The sequence below is a fragment of the Corvus hawaiiensis genome, chromosome 7 (assembly GCF_020740725.1).
Source record: "Corvus hawaiiensis isolate bCorHaw1 chromosome 7, bCorHaw1.pri.cur, whole genome shotgun sequence".
Taxonomy (NCBI): domain Eukaryota; kingdom Metazoa; phylum Chordata; class Aves; order Passeriformes; family Corvidae; genus Corvus; species Corvus hawaiiensis.
In genome coordinates, this window is record NC_063219.1 from 9,852,610 (window position 1) to 9,874,875 (window position 22,266).

At 44.3% G+C, this 22,266-nt stretch overlaps 1 protein-coding gene across 1 annotated transcript in view; it reads right to left on the reverse strand.

Moving 5' to 3' along the window:
• Window positions 1-282: 282 nt before the first annotated feature.
• The window catches only part of TMEFF2 (transmembrane protein with EGF like and two follistatin like domains 2), a 125,554-nt gene continuing 103,570 nt past the window's right edge, over window positions 283-22,266 (reverse strand). Inside the window, exons 8-11 of the mRNA XM_048309739.1 lie at window positions 8,523-8,646; window positions 6,845-7,003; window positions 1,952-2,038; window positions 283-1,549 (exon numbers count right to left, since the gene is read on the reverse strand). Of these exons, the coding sequence (XP_048165696.1) occupies window positions 1,453-1,549; window positions 1,952-2,038; window positions 6,845-7,003; window positions 8,523-8,646 (467 nt within the window). The 3' untranslated portion in view covers window positions 283-1,452. The remainder of the gene's footprint in view (window positions 1,550-1,951; window positions 2,039-6,844; window positions 7,004-8,522; window positions 8,647-22,266) is intronic.

Genomic DNA, 22,266 nt, shown 5'->3' on the forward strand with positions numbered 1-22,266 from the left:
GCCTCTGCTGTGCACTCCTGCCCCACACCATCACTCTTCCCATCTGAAAACAAGGCTCCAAGATTGGAGAGCTGGGGCGAGGGCTGAGGAGCAGGGGCTGGCTGTACAGCCCCCTCTCCTTCTGCCTCGGCCCAGCCTACGGCACCAGGAAGCAGAAGGTCCCTGCAAGGCCAGCACCAGAGAGCTGCCCTGTGCCAGAGAGCTGCCCTGTGCAATCATCTGCCCCTCTGCCTGTGCAAGCACCACACTCCCACTCCCATCAATCAGCACAGACCAGGTGTCTGGAAGCATCTCTTGCCAATCACCTTTTATTACCTTTAAAAAGCCAAGAAACCCAGAACAAGACAAAAACTGAGACCGTGTGAACATCATGCAATGGATTCACTTCAAAGCAGGCTGGAGTAGGGAGGGGGAAGACCAAAAGTCGTGTTAGAGTAGACGTATCGCTGCACCCGTGTCTGAAGGCCAGACTGGGTGGGCTGTCATTGGTGGGGTTGGTGGTGACTGTTGTGAGTGACCAGACGGATGCTGAAGTAGGAAATGGAAACACACTCATGAGACATCATCCCAGGTAAGCCCAGGTCTTACTCTGACATGGTGATGACAGTGAAAAATACTCCTAACTCTTGTCTTGGGTATGTTCTGCCTGGGCAAAGTCTCTTTGGAGAGGAGCAGCACAGGGACTGCTGCTACAAGGGCTCTTTAGCTCAGTTGTGCTACTCAGTGGGACTAGAGCTGGGGCACTCAATTAGTGGAGTGGATGTTATGCAGCAGCAGTGATGTTACCCCACTCTGCCCTTCAGTCTCGCTCTGCTGTCTTCAAAATTCATAGCACAAACTAGAGCAGAATTACCTTCTCGAAAGGGTGTGTTTTGGAGAGTTTCAGCTATCATGGAAATAACTCTGCATCTTGTCCATCATGTGGATGTGACAAAACACATGCCCTTATTTTCCTGAGGTATAGCCAACATTTGGGTTCATTACATTTAATGGAGTAGGGTCACCCATAAAGTTATTCATAAGGTATTTTCTGAGTGGTTTTCACCTTCTCTTAGAAAAAATAAATTATATCAGCATGTTCACGAGGTACAAATGGGACTGGCATTTCAGCTGTTATTATGTTATTAACTTTTTTAACCTAATAATTTTCAATCAAGAGTGAGAAGCAATTTTCACTCACTCCAGTGACCAGAGTTGGAGATTCTGCCAAGTGTTCTCGTAGGGTTCACCTTGACAGACACCTAATTCCATCCCAAATGGAAACATTACCCCCGACACTCTCATTGCGGTTACCGAGAATTTCCATTTCCCCTTCGGTTAGGATTTAATTTAGAAGGCAAAGACTTCCTAAACTACGGGAGAGTAAAGATAGATGGTATGGGAGAAGAAGGCTGATGAAATGTAGTTGACTCCGGATCTGAAATATTTTATCCCTCCTCAATGTAGGTTAAATTATTCTTCACCTTTCCCACATCCATAATTGTCGCTGATCTTGGACCAACTCAAAACCCTACTACTGAGTTCAGTAGACTCAAAATTGCCACTAGAACTGGAAAAAGAAAAAAAAAGAGATTTGTTAGTGTCCATATACAATATCCCAAGACTATACACAGCTATGAGATACAGCAAATTTAAGAAAGGCAATTTTTTTCTCATCACTGAGTATTTATTATATATAACAAATACATGAAAAAGAAAAAACTATATTGTGTGATATAAATAGTTTATTTACATTACAGAAAAACATCAAGACAATGTATACTATTTCAAATATATCCATACATAATCAAATATAGCTGTAGTACATGTTCTCATTGGTGTAGATTACCACAAATGCAAGGCAACATGTGTAGATCTTGTCTTAATCTTTTGTCTATAATACTGTATTTTGTAGTCCAAGCTCTCTGCAGTTAGTTTTGCCATTGTGGAAACATGCGCTCTTTAAATTAACCTTGTCGATGCTCTTGTTGTGTTGTCTGAACTGTAGTGCCCTGTGTTTTGCTTCTGTCTGTGGATTCTGTTGCTCCTGGGACATTTCCTGGAAAAGAGAGTTGTGAGAATACACGGCTCTTAGCAACACATCTGCTCAAGAGGTGGCGGGGGCAGCAGGGATGCGAGGGCGAGAGGTGCATCCTCCAGCCCTCGGCGTGCTTCCTCCTCAATGAAATGGACTGTGCAAGCTAATGGCAATGGCATCACAAAAAAAGCCACAACCCCCCCAAAACATACTGTGAACAAAATTATGGCAAGGGAGACTTTCAGATTCCTGAACACTGGCCACTCTTGCTGCATCACAAGGGTCCCAACTGCATCACATTGCTCAGCTTTAAATAATGCATTTATTTTGAGCGAGGCACAGGTGGAAGACCCAGGACGGTCTCATGCTCACCTGGTCAGCGTCCCAGGTCTGTGATGTGTTTACAAAGTGGCTGCAGGGGCTGCCTTTCCAAGGCCCTAAGTGTCTGCAGTCCCTCTTAGCCTCCATGGAAATGCTCCATGCTTCAGCCCATGAGCAAACAGCTACTTTACTTACAGGTGCCTGCACCATGCCATGGCTGCTTGGCTTGGTGTGGAAAGCAACTGTGCTGGAAAGCCCCAAATCTGAGATTTCTTTGGACAGCTGCAGAGGCTGTCCTCAGGACCTATGGTGCTCCTCAGTGAGAGCACATTTCAATCTTTCACCTGCAGCAACACCAGCTGTGGGGATGCCACGTTTCCCCCTAATGGAAAGCTAATGGTGTGTTTCTGGTTCCCTCCCATGGAAAGGCACCCTCAGGCAGAAAGCACAGAGAAGTTTAATCCCGGGTGGAGGCCACAGGAAGTCCTAAGCAGCTGGAAGCCAAGGGTGGTTATGGTAGAAACTGGGCAGCTGCACAACAGAGACTGAAACACCCTCTTGGAGTGCCACAAGAAGAGGCCCCAGAGTACTCCAGACCATGCTGATATGGAAAAACATTCCCTTTGTATGGGGCTGGCTTGTTCTTCTGTTACAGGAGGGCTTCCAGCAACACCGTGTGAAACCCTATGGGTTATGCACCTTCTCAGTGTAATGGGAGCTTAAAGCACTTGCCTGAAGCTCTGTGTCAAATAACTAAGAGCACAACAGAGTGAAATAGATTTTTATTGACCCCTTAAAGTAAAAAAGGTCATTTTCCCCCCCGTTGAATGGAAGTGATGTTATAGTTTTGTGACGTCAACTGAAAGGCTAAACAAGAGCCTAAGAACTTAGGAAGCATTTAAAAAAATGCTGGAATACAATTATGTAAGTGTCTAGCAAAATATGGGTCAGACTGTCCTGACTTGCCTCACTTTTAAGCCACCAGGACCACCCCCTCATGAGAAGCTGTATGGCTGTGGGCTATATTTTGCCTCGTTCCTTCCTGGGAAGCAGTGAAGTAGGCTGCTATCATTACTCCAGGAAAAACCAGCCTGTGTCTCCTGTGCTCTTAGGGGTCACGGCAGAGCTTTCATTACAGAACTAAGGCAGACTTTAGCTGGTCTGTGATCTCATGACAAACTCATTATTCCCTGCGAGTTCCCTGAAAAGGCGCTCAAACTTTGGGAGTGAGTCAGGGAGCTGTTGTTAGCAAACACAGGGCTGATTCACTGCCGGCGTGCCATGTGCACCGAGCGCTTCCTGCCCGCTGTCCCCGCGCGGCCTCTCCTGCCCGGCCGGCCAGGGATGCACAGCGGGGCCCCGTGGGCTCTGCAGGACACGGCCAGGGACACCTCCACGAGCTGAGACAGCCCCACCAATGCCCGCGGCCACACAGTGCAGCCCAGCTTCCAGGGCTCCTGCCGAGCCTCCAGCATCAGGAGTTACAGCCCTGCTTTGCCCCAGTGCTCAGCCATGCGAAGCAGGATTAGGGAACCAGGGCACAGTGGGCACAACCAGACTGATTTTCTATGAAACACGGAGGAGCCAGGTGGCTGGGGGATGATCAGGATGGTCAGCAATCCCATGGTGGACACTAACTGCTCCAGCTGGAAGCAAGGAGATGAACAGGCACTTTCCTCAAACCAACACCGACAGTATCTACACAGTCGCTTACTTCAAGGTCGAGAGAAATCAATTCAAGTGTAGAGATTACTCCAATTAAGATGATGAAAAAGCATCTTTGAACCAAAAATGCCCATGTTTCAACTGTACATTACCAATGTCTGGGAGCTTGGGAAGGCCCCAGGGCCCAGCACCAACACCGCGGCTGCTTACATGCAGTGCAATTGCATTTACAGGTGGGCCGTGTCTGAAGTGCAGCAGGGATTCTTAAGAGGGGCACTGGCATTTAACCAGCTTTTTAGACTTAATCATCTGCTAAAACGTAGTGATAGGTTTTCCTTGGTCCTCAACTCTTTAATCACAAGTCCTTTGTAGTGCACTGTGTGGGGGATGCATTCATTTCCGAACACAGCAGTTACATCGATGTAAACCAAGTACTGGAGCACAGGCTGCCCTCCCTCTCTCCCTCCACTGAAGCTTTGCTCAAAAGCTCGAGTTACTCACAATGTGATTCATAGCAGGTAAAACACGTTATGCATTCATTTTTAATCAAGTTATTTCTTCACATAAATAAGCTGCTGTGACTAAACATTAGGGAAGCACTAGAAATGCAAAGCTGTAAAGAAAACTGCTGAGAATCATTATAACACTAGGCCATATCTATATTATTTGCCATCCTCCTTCACTTTTATCACTGCTTCCTTTTTTGCCTTATCTCCAAGCTAGAAGTCCTTGGGTAGACTGTGCCTCACTGTTTCACCTCCTGGCCTCTGGTTCTCTACTCCTCCACCCCAGAAGCTTATTCCCATTGCTGGCACTAGTGATGAGTAGTCAAGCAGCCGACCTCTTCCAGGAACTGAGTCAGTAAAACCTCAATCATCACTTCTGTTGGTTTCATTTTCAGCTGAGTCCATCCCCTGACTTCGTTGTTTGCGTGGCTAAAGAAATGGTAATGGTGGCAACAGAGCATTGGAGGGACAAGTGCCCAGGAGGCAGAGGAAGGGGCAAACCTCAGCTGTCAGCAGCCCATTTATTCAATTAAAGTGTCTGTGCAACAATGGCCCTAAAAGCAATGGAGGGTACCCCCACAGATTTGCACCACTTGTACATGTAAGATTTTAAGAGCAACAATAGTAATGATAGTTGGAAGATTACAGTGGTAGTTTTGTGCAGCTCAAATGAACACAGTGCACCAAACTCACTTGATAAATTAATTAGGTGAAGTTGCACTGAAATGAGCAGCAAAGAATTTGGCCGCAGTGGCCTCTGAGTAAAGTTTCCCTTCTTTCTCCCAGGAACTTGGCAAGGTGTTTTCAGCACTTTCAAGAACTCAGGGTGTGGAGTTCAAACCAGTACAGTCAGGTTCTCCAAAGCAGACAACTTCATAAACTCAATTGCTTATGCATATGCTGCCACAACACTCCCTTGTCATGAGGATTTCTCTTAGGCCACTTAAGAGCACCCTTTTGCAAATGTATCTCAAATCATTATGCTGGGATGGAGGATGCTCTGCAGTAATTACATGCATTACAGAAAAAAGTCAAAAGATCATAAATTGACTTGGTTACTAAGTGTGGGGGAAAAGGTACTGTCTCTGTATGAAAACAGTGTGATGGGTAATTTGCATTACAGCACCAGATCACTCAGAGCTCCCTGTCTTCATTCTTCAGAATAAAGTACTTTGCTCACTGCATCAAGGTGACAAAACCAGTCACTTCACAAAACAATACCCATTTGTTCCATTATCAGCTACTTCACCACCTTCTTTCCTCATTACATGCTATATTTTTGGTCCTTTGAATTACCTCTGTGAATACCACCTCCTGTAATCTCCTGACTCATTCCGTAGTTGCCATTCAGGTGATGAACTCAGTTTGGCCAAAATAGGTTTTGTTTTGTGCCTTTAGGCCAGAGAAGGATTTATGAATTTTTTTTTTCTGTCTTTTCCAGGAACAAATGCTCTACACTTGTTTTCCCGCCAAGTAGTGCAACATAGGGACTGAAATAAAGTAGATTTTATTTTATATGGAGGTATGATACCTGGCCTTTTTTTTTTTTTATTTTAAAAAGAAAATAATTTGTAAAAGAGTGATTTATTGGTGCTGCTAGCTGACTTAATTTAACCTTGTGATTTCTAAGAGAAGCCCGTAGATGTTTGACATGGGGTAAGTTCATTTCAGAATTTACCCCAAGCTCTCCCAGAGACAGTAACACAGTCAAGTGGGGGAGTAGAGCAACACATGGAGGGGAAGGATTGCATTTACCCCTCTCATTCTGAACTACCCTGGGGCTGTCTTTTCCATTCACACAACCCTCTGCTCCTCACTAAAGAAAAAAACCCCAAGTACATCATATATGGAAGACCTTAAAACATGTGCAGTGCCTTTGAACATGCACTCAAGCCTAATGAAATCATTTAATCAGCAGGGTTGCAAACAGGCTTAAAAGTTTGTCTGCTTTGCCTGATTAGGACTAAGGGAATGGGCCCTTAAGGAAACCAGATGGAGATATGATTAGTTTTATTAAGTGTTGATCCAGCTGCTGTATTTATATTCCCCTTATTTATATGAACAATATTTGTCCAAGCATCTGAATGCAAAATAGAGAACTTCGCTTGCTGTAGGCACTGTTGCTCCCTAAGTTTGATTAAGATGGAAGTAAAAATTCAGTCATAATAACGAAGGAGCACTGGCTGGCTGGACCAGATGATATCTTGTGTTTGTTGGTGAATTAAATAGCATTTGTTATCAGTAGTGTCACTGCAGAAATCGGTATAATCAGCGCACATTGCAGGAAAAACAAAAGTCTTTTCTCTTTCCACTGTAAAGTACCAGAGATACTGACCTTGTAATACAGAGGACTACAACACAGATGATAGCAATCTGGATAGTTCCAATCACAGCTGCTATTAAGACATACTGAAATCGTACTGGACCTGGAACCACATATAAAACGCTGTAGTCCTTTTTTTCACAGTGTTGTCCAGTATAGCCGGCATCACATCTGAAACAAAACATATTTTTTTCTCGTTACACCTGCTGCTTTCAAGGAATGCTGGGAAAATTGTATCTGGAAAAAAATTAGTGGCTGAAGCATAAGCTTATGTGTTTTTTTTTTTTTTTTCCAGAATGGACTTCCACAGAGAGAGTACCAGTGAGTGCTCAACCTCTCAGAGGGAAGACTTCTGGTCCTCAGTGTCACCAAGGTCTGTGAGAGTGAACAACACTGTGAGAGTGCCAGGAGGTGCCCAGGGGACCGAGACATAACTGGCTTCAAGTGGAACTAGTTGCACGTTGTGATGAGAACTCATTTAGTTCCTTGCACAACATACTTTAGACTTCTCCCTTTCTTTGGGGAGGTGGGGGAGGGTGAAAAGCCCTCGAGTTGTGGTTCCTTATGCAGATTACCCCTAAGGAGGTGATAAGCAATCATCCAGGCTCCATATGAAATGTGATTAGATGCTCCTGAAAGTGGATACATCATTTACATTTCATCTGGTTGCTATAAAAAACCCCTCTATTGATGCTGCAGCCATCCACCCCGATCCTGCTTGTTGCACTGCTCACCAGTTCCCATCCTGCAGCCTGACATCTCCACTCTGCTCTGTGATTTTGGGGCCAAGCAGTGTTTTTACAGTTTCAGCCCTTGTCCTGTTTCCCCTTAATTGGCCAAGCAAGATATGAAAATCCAGGTCAGTGGCAGCAGCAACTGTCAGGTACTGAGACAGACGGCCTGGGTTCCTCTCATGTGTGTTAGTGGAGCACTAATCCTGATTGGTTAAGCCTTGAGCTTCCTCCCTTTTCTTCTGCATTCCCACAGCTGCCAGCACCTTGAGGAAAGGACATTTTCCAGCTGAATGGAGCACCTAAAATGCAGCAGCTGCAAAGAGCAAAACGTGCCCTGGCTGTTTGTGTGAGCCCGGAGAAGCTGGCTTAAGGTTCTGCCCTGGGGAGAACGTCTGTTCTCTGTCTTTGTGCTCCCATTCCAGTGTCCCAGGAAATGGTGCTTCACGTGTAATAGTCCTTTTCCAGCCACCTGGCCACTGTGTGGACTTCAGAAGTAATATCTGCACCTGTGCAGGGAGGCATTCACTGTGGGAGCACTACAGTGCTTTCACTAGATCCCTCCTGTCTGCCCAAACCTCCTCCAAAATCACCCCCCGCTGAAGCAGCCACCTCTGCCCCAGCCAGCTGCCCCACGAGCATCACTCCTGCCACAGCAGGGACACATCCTCTCCCTCAGGCTGAGGAGGGTACCTAGCGTGGTCTGAGCGCTTTGTGAAGGGCTTTTAAAAACACATCTAAATAGAACTGGAGCTTACTGGATGGCTTTACAGTCAATTAACATTGTTCATAACTCAATAACACTTTTGGGACTTCGTTGAATAATTTAAGTCTGATGGATTTTGTAGCACAAAGGGCCATGGTTGCCATTATTTTCCACAGCTGATCTAGACAAAATGTTTCTGTAAGTCAGTATTTCCCTGTGTGTAGCCTTCCCTTGCTGGTAGGAGAAGGGTTACCTGCAAGACGGTTCCAGCATGTTTGTGGAGTGCTCACACTTGCCATGCATGCAGAAGCCATTGTAATGCTCTGGACAAGGGATGTAGATCCCTCTTGCACTTTCTTCCAGTTTGTTTGCATTCTCTGTGAACACAGGTGAAGGGAACGTTAACCGGGCCACGTAAGATAAGGTGAAATGATGGGAAGAACTCAACATATGAAAGAAAGGAAAATCAGAAGAACAAGATGTGAAAGATGTTGTTCATGGGAAGCAAGAGTAAGGGTTTGCCCCTTCAAACAGGTTGGTTGATGTGAAGATTTGCAAGGTTTTATCTCATTCTTTTATAATTCCTGTCAAGTTGCAGCAAATGAGATACCAGAGAAAATAACGTGACTATTCAAAAACTTATGACAGAATAGCACAGGCAAAATACCTGATTAATTCTGTTATACTTTATGGACTGTCTCCTCAAACTGAGACAAGGTTAGGAGAGAGACTCTAAACATTTGCATGTAATACACATTACAGTACTTTAGGTCATTCAACAGAACATATACAGAAAGATAATTTTATGGCTGAAGTAGAGCAGGAGTCCAGAGCTGAAGTTTAGCATCAGTGCTGTGTGCCCGTGCCCCAAAGCCCAGTGGCCTCCTCCACATCCCACAGCATCCAGCACTTTAAACTAGTTTGACTTTCTGCAGCAGTTAAAGAGTCACTGAGACTGCAAATCCCTTCATGCAGCCATGCAAATGGAGGCTTCATTTAGTTTTGAAACAGGTATGTGCTCAACTTCACAGGATGAAGCAGAGTGTCACCACCATGAACTCACATGAATTTTGTAGGCCACCAAGGTATTAATTAATCTGGGTAATTTTGGCAAATTCTTCCACTTAACCAATACTTATGATACCTCAAATGGTAACACTCCTTTTTCTGTGACAGTATCTTCTAGTCATGATTAATTAAAAACAGAAGAAAGAAATCTTGTGATGGATGTCTGAGGAAATGTAGTTTGCACACAAATAAGTTGAAGCATTTTTATCTTCCAAAGGAAGTCCCCCAGTGTTATAAAACAATTGCAATTTGTGTTCTGCCTCCAAGCCAGCCATGCCGGCAGCAGGCATGCTTAGGTATTATCCCACCTCTGGGAAAAGTGTGTGCAGCAGATCCAAGAGTCAGATTTTCATAATGAATTTCTTTTCTGTCGCTGCTGTCCAAGGAGAGTTGTAAGAGTCTCTAACCACTTGCACTAATACAGTTGGTTATATTGTCCTTATGTGGAAACAGGCGAGGACCAGCTCCCAGCAAATGAGAATGACAGGCAACCTCTACATCCCTGCTGACAGCATTAGCTTCTCTTTCATCCTTAGGATTTTCACTATGGATCCCTATTGCATCTTTTCAAATGCACATATGCTGAACACAAGCCCGTGTGCCTCCCCCTGTTCCCTGATTACATTGGGATACCTGGAGGCTGGGGGAGGCTCTTATGGACCATGCAGTGCAGAAGCATCAGGGGCAGGGAGAATTCCTGGGCTGGGGGCTGACAGCTGTCTCTGGGACAGCACAGACAGGATGTGCTGACAGGAGGCAGGTTAGAGGTATGGTATAACCTCCTTTGACAGCTTGCCCAGGAATTTGTGCTATCAGAAAATGTGGGAACACAAGGTCCATTTGGTCTGGCACTAAACATTTTTGGCTGCCTATCATCCTCTAAGTGAGACACTGGCTACCAACACATGAAATATATACACAGAGTTATCACCCCACCAGGACTCCATGCATGTTCCTTTATGCCCCTGGAAATCCTCCCAGACAGAATAAACGTGTGTGATGTGTCAGCTATCCGTGGACTTGCTCATGGCACACACACAGATCCCGATGTGCTCAGGACTTGTGGGACTCCATACCCATATAGTGACCACCTATGCACTGTGCCTGATGGATTCTGGGTGTGCTGGACCTCTGCTATGGCCCACATTCAAATCTATTTCTGTCCAGGAAACTGCAGCGAGAAATATGGGATCCTTATTAATACACATTTTTTTCTGTTGTGGAGAACATAATGCCATTTCCTTCAAATCCTCCATTACCAAAGGAAATTTGCTTCCTCTCTGAAGAACAGGAGACTGCTCTGTGTGCACACACCCATGTGTGTGTTTATCTCTGATTGTTCCTTCTCAGGTACTGAGGTATCTCTGCCATGTCTGTGCACCACCACTCAGTGCAAGAATCCCTCCTCTCTCAGATCAGCCAGCAGTGTGGTTAAAACAGTACGAAATCATTTGTGTGGTTTTTTTTTGTTTTTTTTTTAAAGGCACACTTCAAGATGGAGGAGAATTGTAACTTTCAGAACAGACTAATCTAGGACTTGAAAGGGGGACCAGGACCTATCTGGACATGCAGATGCTCTCACTGTGTGTAGGCTGTAGGCCTAGCAATCATGTGGGTAGAAACCATGTTTTCTTTAACAAGGTCTCTAGCACACTTTAAAGTAAATCTAGGATCATGCAGAACTTGTAATTACACCTCTAAGCATAATGTTGTGATGGAAAATGCTTTACTGAATCTAAAATGAGACGGCCCAAGCTTTGCTAGCATTTGTAGGATAAACACTTCATAGGGTAAACACTTCATACAGGAACACTTGTCACCTGGCTCAGAAGAGCCCACAAAACTTAGACACAAATTATCTGTATCTCTATCTCATTTTGACTGATGACTCCTCTGAAAGAGTCAGGGATTTAATATAAAGGCAGAGAGGGGGAAAAGTTCATATTTAGTTTGATCTGCCGTTTTGGTTACTCAAAATACAGACCACAATAAAAACATCATTTCATTCAGACTGAGAAGTTCTCCCTCTCAGCACATTTTGAACGCAGACAAAATATTTCCCCGCCTCAAACCAGGTTATTTTTCCCATTACAAAACCCATCTTTTCAGAGCCAATGTAGAGACCCAAACACCCAGGCATGCTTTGAAAAGTCCGTTCATGTTAAAACTGACTGCTCCCATTTCTGGAAGGACGTGAGCACCATTCAGCAATCCAGCTGTTGATGAGATACCAAGCCTTATGAACGCATCACAGGGTTTACATCACCATGAAACAAGAACTATAAATTGATTCTAAAAATAAAACCATGCTGAGGTTATAAAGCAAACAAGAACTGTACATATCTTAAAAAATTAAACCTGAATTAAATAAATTAAGACTTCCACCCTTATTATAACTTTGGATTATTTATAAATTCAGTATTGGATGCAATTGCACTAATCAAACTGCAGTATCACTATACTAAGGAGCCCCTCTACCACACCCACCTCACACCTGCAGAGAGCAAAGCTAAATACAGAGTAACCCACTTTTTTCCAAGCACAGCAGATCTGTATGCATAAAGCAATGACAAAGACCAAATTCAAAGTTACTCAGGTTTCAGTAATGTTAAATTCAGTAGCTGCTCTTCACACACTAGACTTACTGCATTGTTATTGGCAACAGTGTGGGAAAGTTTTATTTGTGCCAGAAGGACAGACTTGTACCTCTTTGTGATGGACAGGATTTGAGGCAGAAGCCAGCTGTAAAGACTAGAGGTAAAAATTGGACTGACTGGATCAGTCTCTCCTATCTCTGGACAAAAGAAATTCCTGCCATGTTTCTCAAAATGCTTGTCCTTTTCATTTCAAAAAAGAAATACACCCTCACCCTCCAGAACAATTGCATTCAGAAATCTTGAGGCGCTTTTCTGATCGAAAAAGTCACTTTGCTGAAGCCAACATCTTTTGCATTTCTGCAGCATTTTTTGCATCTTTAGCCTAACATGACATTTCATATTGTTCACATCTCTTGTTAGTGCCAGCACATGACATGATAGCCTATCAAATAAGACACACTAGTCAAAACACATTATTTTTAAGTGTGTGGAGGCCAGATGCTACTTTGTGTAGCCTGAAACAGTTTATCATCTCTCTTACTGGAAAAAATCTCCCAGCTGAACTCTTGTTCTCCAACCTCTCTGTGGATGGCAGGGAGATGCTGAGATGATGAGCTATTTCTCTGGGATAAACTGGATCCTAAAAAGATATCCAGTGTGACTGACCACCCACGCAGTGATCTTGCATTTCTTGATGGATTGTCTTCTGAAATGTTCAATAAATTATTTAAAGCCATCTTGTCTAAATTAATATCTGTGCCTGTTCCTGTCTTTCATTAAGAAGGAGCAGAAGAATTATTTCAAATATATCTTGTATCATTCTGAATTTCATTTCTAGTTTGGCTACATGGCTTTCCTTCAGTCTTCGGAAGTTGAATGTACACCCTTCAGATCCTCAGGTAAGTATATCAGTGAAAGCAGATATCTGGAACAGTCTGCCTGGTTGCAGGATGTGACTCTGCAAGTGATGAAAACAAAGCAGCCAGACTCTTCTCTGGGCAGCCCTCACTGGTCCCCAGCTCTCATCCGAGCTAATGTGGAGCTTCTGTTCCACAACCAAACATGTGCAGTAGTGCCGCTGACAAAGGAATAAATCCATTAGTGCCCTTGATGAGGATTATATGAAGTACTGTCTGGAGTGCCCAGAAAATTCTTTCCAGACATAAGGTCCTACAATCCACTTTAGAGGAATTAAAATAAAAATCTAGGCAAAAATAGGATTCTTGCATCCAAGAATTGACTGCCAGGCACTTAACAATTAGTTCTGCAGGGCTGATAATTCTGTCATTCTTCATGTGTGAATCGGTGAGACTTTCTAGGTGATTTCAAGCAAGCAAAGTAGAGAGCCACAGCCTGTAAATTCTGATATTAGCATTTTAGCTGATGTACAGCAGGTAATGTGGGAGCTTTGGAAATAATAACTATTAGGCTATGCCCATATGAGAAAATATTGGCTTGTGTACAGTGTTAACACCTAGTGTAAAGTCATCCCTAGACCAAGGGAAGTCCTGAAAATCCATATATACACAAATATTTCATCAAATAAGGGATGAGACAGTGAATGATGTGCAGCAGAAGCTATTTTGACACCTATCTCATTTGAAAAAGTGGTTGAGGAGAATTGACTTACATAATAATTTAATCTTTTAATACTGCTGAGGTCAGTCAAACTTGCAGACGGAAGCTCTTGCTGATATTGAAGTAGTGACTCCTCACACACCACATTATCAGAGGACATATGAAGGGAAAAAGGGTTTCTTGGATCAGATGTATGTCTTTAACCTTCTCAGCCCCTTTTGGAAGCATACCCCCCTCACTCCTTTCACCTCCCTGCTGGCTCTCCCAAAGAGATGCTACGGAGCATAGCATTAGAAACTTTCTTAAGAAAGCTCTTCTGCTCTGAGTGAAAGATGCTTCATGTGCAATTCTTGCTTGAAATCAAAACAAACATCTAGAGAGTATCCACCTGTGGAGCAAAGGCAGAGATGCCCTGCCTTTTGGGAAAGAGCTTCAGCTGATTGACTACAGGTGGGAATCTGAACCCTGTGCATAAGCCTAGGGATAGTTTATGTTACTCATCTTCAGTCTTCACAGAGTCAGCAACTGCTGCTCTTTTGATGTAAAACAGAACTTTCTCAGGCCACAAACATCTGCAGGAGTGGTTCAAAGGCCCAGGAGGAGGATGGTAATGGTGCTGTTCTCTCCAAAAGTGCAGAATTGCTTTAGCAGGTTTGCTGGTACTTTCCCCCCTCTTCAATAGCATCCAACAGTAAATGAGGTCCCACAGCAACTTAGGGATGAAGTCCTTAGGCAGGCTTCCTAATCACTTGTAATGAAGAACTGCCATGATAAATCCCAGTTCAGACCCAGCTCTGATGAGAGAAAAGAGATTCCTCCTGGGTCTTTGCTGACCAGCTCCAAGGCAGAGCATCCTTGGCAAACCTGCCCTGCTGCACGGCCACACTGTGCTGCTGCCAGCTGCTCAGGGCAGCCTGGGGAGCACCTTCACCCCGCATGTTCCCTCCCCTGAAACCTTGCTTTTACAATTATAGAGCGCCTCTTAACAACAAAGAAAATGTGTGCAAGCAGCTTGCCTGAAAATCACTGTTTGGGTGGGCGTTGAGTGAGAATTCCGAAGGAAGTGCTTGCTGCTGCTCAAGAGGGAGCTCACCAGCCCACTCTCCCTGAGAGCAAGTGGAAAATGAGACACCAAATGTCAGCTGAAAACGTCTGGCACCACTATGCTGCAGCCTGAGCCTAAATTCCTCCTGCAGCCACTCCAAGTACAAACTTGAAGCTAGTTTTTCTACATCAACTGCACAAAAAATACCCTTCCCATATTAGCTGCTTCACCAAGGGGAAAAAAAGAGATGGAACATGGTGAAATAAATTACATTCACTTCTTTTCTCAGGCACAAAATAGGCTTGCTGAACACAGTAATTTATTAATTTTAAATGTCCCTATGCAAATCAGTTCCCTGGAATAAGATAAAATCCACTTTCCTTTTTAAAAATAATCTAGGGCTTTTTATGTTTGAGATGATGGCAAGATGTCCTAGTGCACTTTGAAAAAAAATACTGTGCTCTGTCTTTGCAGCAATGCATCGTAATTATTCAGCCTGCTGCCATAATTAATAATAGAAACCAATGAATTAAGACACTAATAATCCCCAGATGTTCAAATGGAGAACAAAATACTTTCAGCTTGTCAGCATATATATGGGGGCTATGCTATATATGTTAAAGCTGTTGCTGAACTTTGGAAATCAAGAAGCACTTTTTTTTACAACATCTGTGAATATATCTTCCCTCTTTGAGAAAACTGATTGAAATCAAGCAACTTGTTAATCATTTTCCTTCATACATAACAAGACTGTCTACTCAAAACTAAACAGGACTGTTTTTCTTATTTTTTTTCCCCTTGTTTTCACAGTATCTGTTGTCCCCTTGAATTCACACATGCCTTACCCTAGAGATTGTACAGGCTCCTCAAAGCAAGGCTCCTGCACACACAAGGAGGTGCTACCAAGTAGTTACTGCAACACAAGGTGCAATACAACCCAAAATTGCACAGTGATGCAAGTACATGGCAGCAACCATTGCTCGCACTTCTGAATGGGAACACCCAGCAATATAAGCTAAACTGAAAGGGGAAAAACCTCACAGGAGCTAATGTGTTGCTCCAAAGCAGCATTTTCTCCATGTCCAGGTGCTCACATTAGACTCAACTCCCCCCTGGGGTGATTGTTTCATTCAGGGAGGTAAGGCAGGCTGCAGCCTCCCCTTGTCCAGCCTCCTCTGCTTCCCTGCCACCACGTTTCATCCTCTCAGCCTGACTGAGGCCACCCCTAAAAGCAGAAGTCACTGCTCTTGGATGCTGCTCTCCACAGCTGATTCCAGGCCATCAAGAAGAGGATGCTGCACTGAGCTCTCCCTCCAGCAGCTCCACAGAGCAGCTCACCCCACGTGCCAGCAGCACCTGCCACTTCCCAGGCCAGCAGACTGGCGAGGTCTCTGGCTCCTCGTGCTGTCTCTGTGTCAGCTGTCCCCAAGCCATCTTTCCATAGTTTTGTGGATGAAATAACACATAGCTCTTTAAGGCAGCCACTACGGGGGCCGGTCTTGAGGGCTGCAGTCATTCCTAGGGTTGTGATTTAATGATGTGGGGCTGTACTGTGGATTTATCAAAGCCCTGGGTAAAGAGGCCCTTACAATTTGTGCTGCCTTCTTTTGTGTCAGGATTGAATAAATCTGTGCTAACTCCATTCTTAGAATAGATTAAATCCCTCTTTGTGCTAACTCAGCTACTCTTTGTTTTTGGCAAGCTGCTGACGTTCCCTTCACTCAGATTCTCCTGCCTAAGAGAGATGCCACCAGCCCTGTGGGAGCAGCATCCTTCCCCTTCAGAATCCAGCAGTGTAAAGAAATAAAGTCATAGTTTATCTCCTTGCATATGATCTCCCTAGGCAGCTCATGACAGAGCCCTTAGAGGATGAGTTAACCTTATTATTATTGTAATTCTGTGTTGAAAAAGAGTTGATGTCAGTTTAGAGATTTGTGAGGTTCCCTCCAATTAGGCTGCGTGCCTGAAGGCAGAGGGGCGAGTGCTGGATCCATCACACGCGCACTGTTCGAGCGGAGCGGGTGTCACCCTCTGTGAGAAATTCCTCCCAACAGCTGAGCCAAAGGCTTGTTTTCTCTCCCATCCACCTCTCCTCCAGCTACTCATTAGTGCTGGTGCTGGAGGGGGTAAAAAATGGACAGGAACAACCAGATCAGGGCTCCTCTATGTCCTCCCCTGTGAAAAAGTACGCTTGAGAATTTCAATTTACTGTTTAATACCAGATTAGAGATGGAAATACCACCCCAGTATGTGGATGTTAGCAGCACAAGATGCTTCTTTATACAACCAAATGGTGTCTACTTCAGAGAAAGCAGGCATGGATCTGCAGAGGAGGCAGAGAGTGGCTAGGAGGGACGCTGCCAGAGGAACATATCTGTGTGCAGCACTATCTTTTGGGGCACAGGAGACAAATCACCATCCCTACACTGCACAGCCCCAGCAGCGCACACACATGATTCTCACTAACCAGCAGCTCTTCACAACCCTTCCCAGCCTAGCACAGCAGTGACACAGCAATATTAGTTAACTTAGTTAAGTGATGATAAAGGAACAAAACTCCCCGAACTTGACCAAGTGGCGTCCTGCTGTTTCTGCTTTGTGTGCTACTATGCAATTTCTATATCAAAGCAGCCTGGCTAGTGCAGCACTCCAGAGCAGCTTATTTATATGTAGATGTGGCTATATGACATTTCCAAATGCCATACATTTGCATATGAAGGTTCCACTTTTTTTTCCCCACTTCAAGTAAACAGAGTGCTTCGATTCCAAAGCAGTGCTTTCACTCACTCGGAGCTGACTGAGAACCATCCTCCTTAAGCAGCTTAAAAAACCCCTGAAACATCTAATTTTCACAATTCGGCAACCTTGGCTATCAGTAGTGTCTCTGGGTGGGTCTTGTGATTTATAGCTGTACCTTTGATACCAAACGAAGCTTGGAGAGCAGAACTGCAAGACCTTAAGATTTCATATGAAATGGCTACAGCTAATCTGCAATACCAATCAATATTTGCAAATAGGCTCCGGACATATGATGGAAGCTTGTGGTCATCCTAAAAAAGCCTGTGGGTCACATTCATTATAGCTATGAAGATGGTATTGATTTTTGTCACTGATGCTCCACTTGAAAACAAGAGCAGGAGCATGTTGCAGGAGCCGCTGAGGAGCTCCGAAACTGCAGACCTAACACAAAACCACAACCTTATGTAACACCAGGAAAGCCAAGTGGACATTATATATTCAGCTTTCTTGTCAAGGGAAGATAAGGCTGAAGCAGATGGTATGTGGGCAAAGTTTCAACCTGAATACATTGCCTTCTAAAAACCAACAGTGCTATGAAAACAGCCCAGTTTTGTGGCATGAGGCTGATGAACACGTTACCTGCACATTAAAGAGCTGCCTGATGCCAGGCCTTGAGGTATGTGCTACAGAGGAGCTGGAAGAGTTTCCTGTTAGCAACGTGTGCATGGAAAAACACGGCTCTCAGCACTTCTCCTGTACCACCTTGCATGTGCAGTATGAATTATGCATAACACACAGACAGCCCCATCCTCGTGCACATTGGAGCTGGGATGCACAGCCAGGGTGTGCGCTGAGGGAAGCAGCCCTTTGGCATCCATTACCAGGCGGTGTGGGAGGGCTGGTGGGCGGCATCGTGGATGGTGGTCACCAGACATCAGCTCTCCTCCTCTCCCATAGCTCAGCCCTGCTCCCTGGCTGAGCTCCCTGCTCCCTCCACATCCCCTTGGGCTGGGAAACACCGAGGTGAGGGTGAGCCGCTCCTGTGAGCCCTGAGGCTCTGTCTACTCTCAGAAGACCGTGAGAGGCACTTCCTGACTGTGACATCAGGCACAACAACTCCCAGGAGTCACCCTCACTGTGTCTCAGCTTATGGAGTTTCATCCACCCTCCACTGCATTTCCAGAGCACCTCATCCTCCACTGCCAACTAGTAGATAGCATCAACTATGACAAATGGGATGAGGTGCCAGAAAGCTGATAAATACTTTTGATATGGCTCTAAAAATAGTGAAGGGATATTTGTATCCTTCTGACATTTTTGAAAAGTAGATGGATATGCATGACCTAAGTTTTAAGACGGGTGTCAGGAATATTGATGTGTGGAGGGAGCAGGATCGTTTGGCTGGCGTTGCCCCAGGGGACAGTCGCATGACTAATGATGTCTCCATCTCCCAGCTGAGGGTGTGCTTGGAAGGGGCTCAAGCAGAAAGATAGGAGCCGATCCAGAAATAAAACAGGATTCATCCTGCCTACCTAGGCCATATCTTTTCCTCCATGGGGATGATGAAATGGGAGAAAGGGGGTGCAAGTGCTCTCAGAGCAGCCTTGCTGTGCCCTAAATTATGCCCTCGCAATTCCTGCCAGGTTAACTCCTGTACTATGTATGATTGAGCCTGATGTGTTCCCGGGATCACAGCTGTAAATTTAATCTGGTATTTCTAGCCCCCCTCTGGAAATGTGGAAGTCAAATACAGTTTCTTCCTCTTCCCTCCAGTCTCCAGAACAATACAGACTCCAAAGCTCTCCAATTTGCACATCCAATCCCAGATGTCCTGAGGTTTCCCCTTCTTTGGCACCTATGCAGGTGGGCTCCAGGAATTTAAGTACTGGTGCAACTAGCAGCGCTTCCAGATTTTAAGGACTACACTGATAGAAATCGCTTTTAAGCAATTAAACTGCAGATTAACAAAGCATGCTTCCAGTTTGAATGGAGATACATTTACAACCTGTATCCACTTGATCGTACCCAGAGAACAGGCACGTCTTACATAACACAGAGCTGCATTTTCCATCCATCCTTGCCCCTTCAGCTATGTGCGTAGCTTTTACCGGCAGAACGATCAGCCAGGCAATCAATGAAACAAAGCAGGAACTTCCTTTTGAGAAACTGCTGCACATAAAAGCACACCCTAATCCAATTACCAGGCTGCCCCCTAATTTCCAGTAGGAACTCCAGGTCTGAATGGATTGTTTTCCACAGAGAAGCAGTGTTTGAAAAGGTCTCTGACTTAATATTTATGTCTGCCAGCATGGCATTATGAGACTTTACTTTCTGGTTGCACACTTCAAACAAACTAAAAAAATTACAACTGAAAGCAAGTATGAATGGCAAAATTGTCAGAGAGGTTTGAAGGAAGGCACGGCAATGAAAAGGTTACCCAAGGTACGTGACAGCGCGGACAAGTAGGTCAGGGATGTCATTTTGGCTACAAGGCGTTTCCTTCAGTCCTTTTGATAATCTGAGGGTTTTACAGTCATAGTTTTGCACTGATTTTATATTCAGTTTTGATTACTAAAAGCAGTCCTTCTTTTTCCTTTTTTTTGGGGCACATGTTGGCAAGATGCTGCCAAGCTGAAGTGTGACACCCATTTGGCTCCCTTCCCTCCTTTCTTTTTTTCCAAGGTAGCATCTGTGCTTGTAAAAACATGCTCCCTGAGAGGATTCATCCAGGAAACTAAAGAAAGAGCTGCAGAATTTGGGGGGAGTGTGTGTGAGAAAATAGGAGACTGAAATAAAAATACTTGACTCCTATATGTGGTATTTTTGTACACTTCCTGAATCACATGCCTGGCAAATCCCCTGTGAATATCCTGGATATTTTAGTTGCCAGAGCATGACCCTGAATGGCCTGTGACTACTCAGAGATATGTCTGCTGTTAGCTAAAAGCATGGTTTCAGCCATACTTTTCACTGTTTTGTTCAGGCTATTCAGAAAAGTTTTGTTATGCTCAGAAACATTTTATTGGCATGTTGCCAACTCGTGATCACTCCTCCGTACAAATCAAATGCTACACTTGCTGAGGGATGAATCCTGCGTGGCTTGATGCTATTTTTACTCACCCCTCTGCCCTGAGTCCTGCATTGTAAAACTGTGATGGCAATGGGTTCACACAGCCTACAACCTTGCTTTTTGTATCAGTCCAGCTGTATTGTTAAAATCTTTTGTGGCTGCTCAGAGGGTTGGCTTTAAGCAGACTATATGTTTGAAATTCCTACCTGGAAAACAGGAGCATACCAAGCAGTGTGCTTCCTTTCCCATGCCTGGAGCTGGAGAGATATCCCTTACTATTCCCAATTTTAAGTGTAGGAGAAAATGGTAAAACAATATAAAATGCCACTGCAGCAAAACCTGTTACATTCCTTTACCTATTTTACCAAAGATACACTTTCCAATCTGTCATGAAACCCTGCGATGGAGAGACAGAGCCAATACCTTTCCGTGCTCTTGGGTTTGCATCAAAAGGGTTCAATGTCACCACACAATTTAAGCTTTTTGCCTATTACTCCAGTGCCAAAGGTCTATCCGGCAGTAGCTGACCTCTGAGCTGCAGAGAGGAGCCCACCCAAGGCTGCAGAACACACTTAGTGCCTCTCACAGCCTGAGGGGCTGCGAAAGACCCCTCCAGGGCACACTCACGCTGAAGACACCGCTGTGGAGCTGTCCCTCTCCTTGTCTGCTGACTGCAAACTCTTCCACAAGCACAGTGTCCTTGAGCTGACTTCCCCATGGACTCAGCCCAGACTCTGCCTGCTGAAATATGCCAACAGCAGACTGGGTCTGGTTGCCTATCTCCCACCAAACCCTTCCATGCAGACCCATGGCTCTCCCTGTGTGATGGGACAGAAAGCAAGCACAGAGCTCGCCCTGCAATTTCCTTCTATAAAGAGTGGAACAGCTTCTCTACGCCACAGAGGTCTTGGGAGTCATCACCAGTCACACAGCTCATTTTGAAGCACAGACAGAAAAGTCTATTAAGAACATCTTTTTTTTTTTTTATAAATGAATACCTGTGTTTACTATTTTTATACACCTGTTATTATTGTCTTACAGCAGTGCCACAAAAGTGAGCTATAAAGATGGCATTTGTGAAAATAAAGGATTTGGTATTTTAACTCTGCACTCACTTCTAGAGCGAATATTGAAAGCGGGAGAAGCTGCATGGAAAAGAAAGGGCAATTCTGGGAAATGGAAAATTTACTAAGAATAAAAATGGACAAAAAAGCCATACAGAGAAATCTCAAAGCCATTAAACTCAATGGCCATTCTCCCACTACTTTCAGCAAGGCTGGAATTTTACCTACTGCCTCTTTAAATCTTATTGACTCTTATAACAGTATTTTAAACCAAACAGCTGACATCCTGCTGCCCAGCCAAGGCCTTTTAAATCACTGAAATGCAGGATGGAAAAAAATCTGCAGTGCCAGATGTGTCTAAAAACAGTCACAGTTCTTGTTGAGGCAATCTGTAGAGGAAAATGTTTAGCATTTATCATGCCTGACAAAACACTAATAGTTTATCAGTTTTGATATTATAGACTAATAACAAGCTTTTCCATGGCTACTTCATTTGCAGAGCTACACTACTGTTACTTGATTTTAGAACAGTGCTTTTCATTTAATCCTTTTCCATCCTAGCTGGATGGAAGTACACTTCCATTATTAAATGAAATTGTAAGCTAAATACTCTAGGGAAGGGGTGTTTTTGATGTATACCTGACACAGCTTTAAACCACAGATAAAATAAGAGGAAGACTAAAACCACAGGGAGAGTTTTAATTTTTTTTTCCCCCTGAAAAATATTTTGCCATTATGTAATGCTGTCTAAAATGGCTAAGGCTTGTGATAACAGCAGTAGGCAAAGCAGTGCATTTTGATTCAGTGTTGATTATATTCTGACATGCACTGCCACG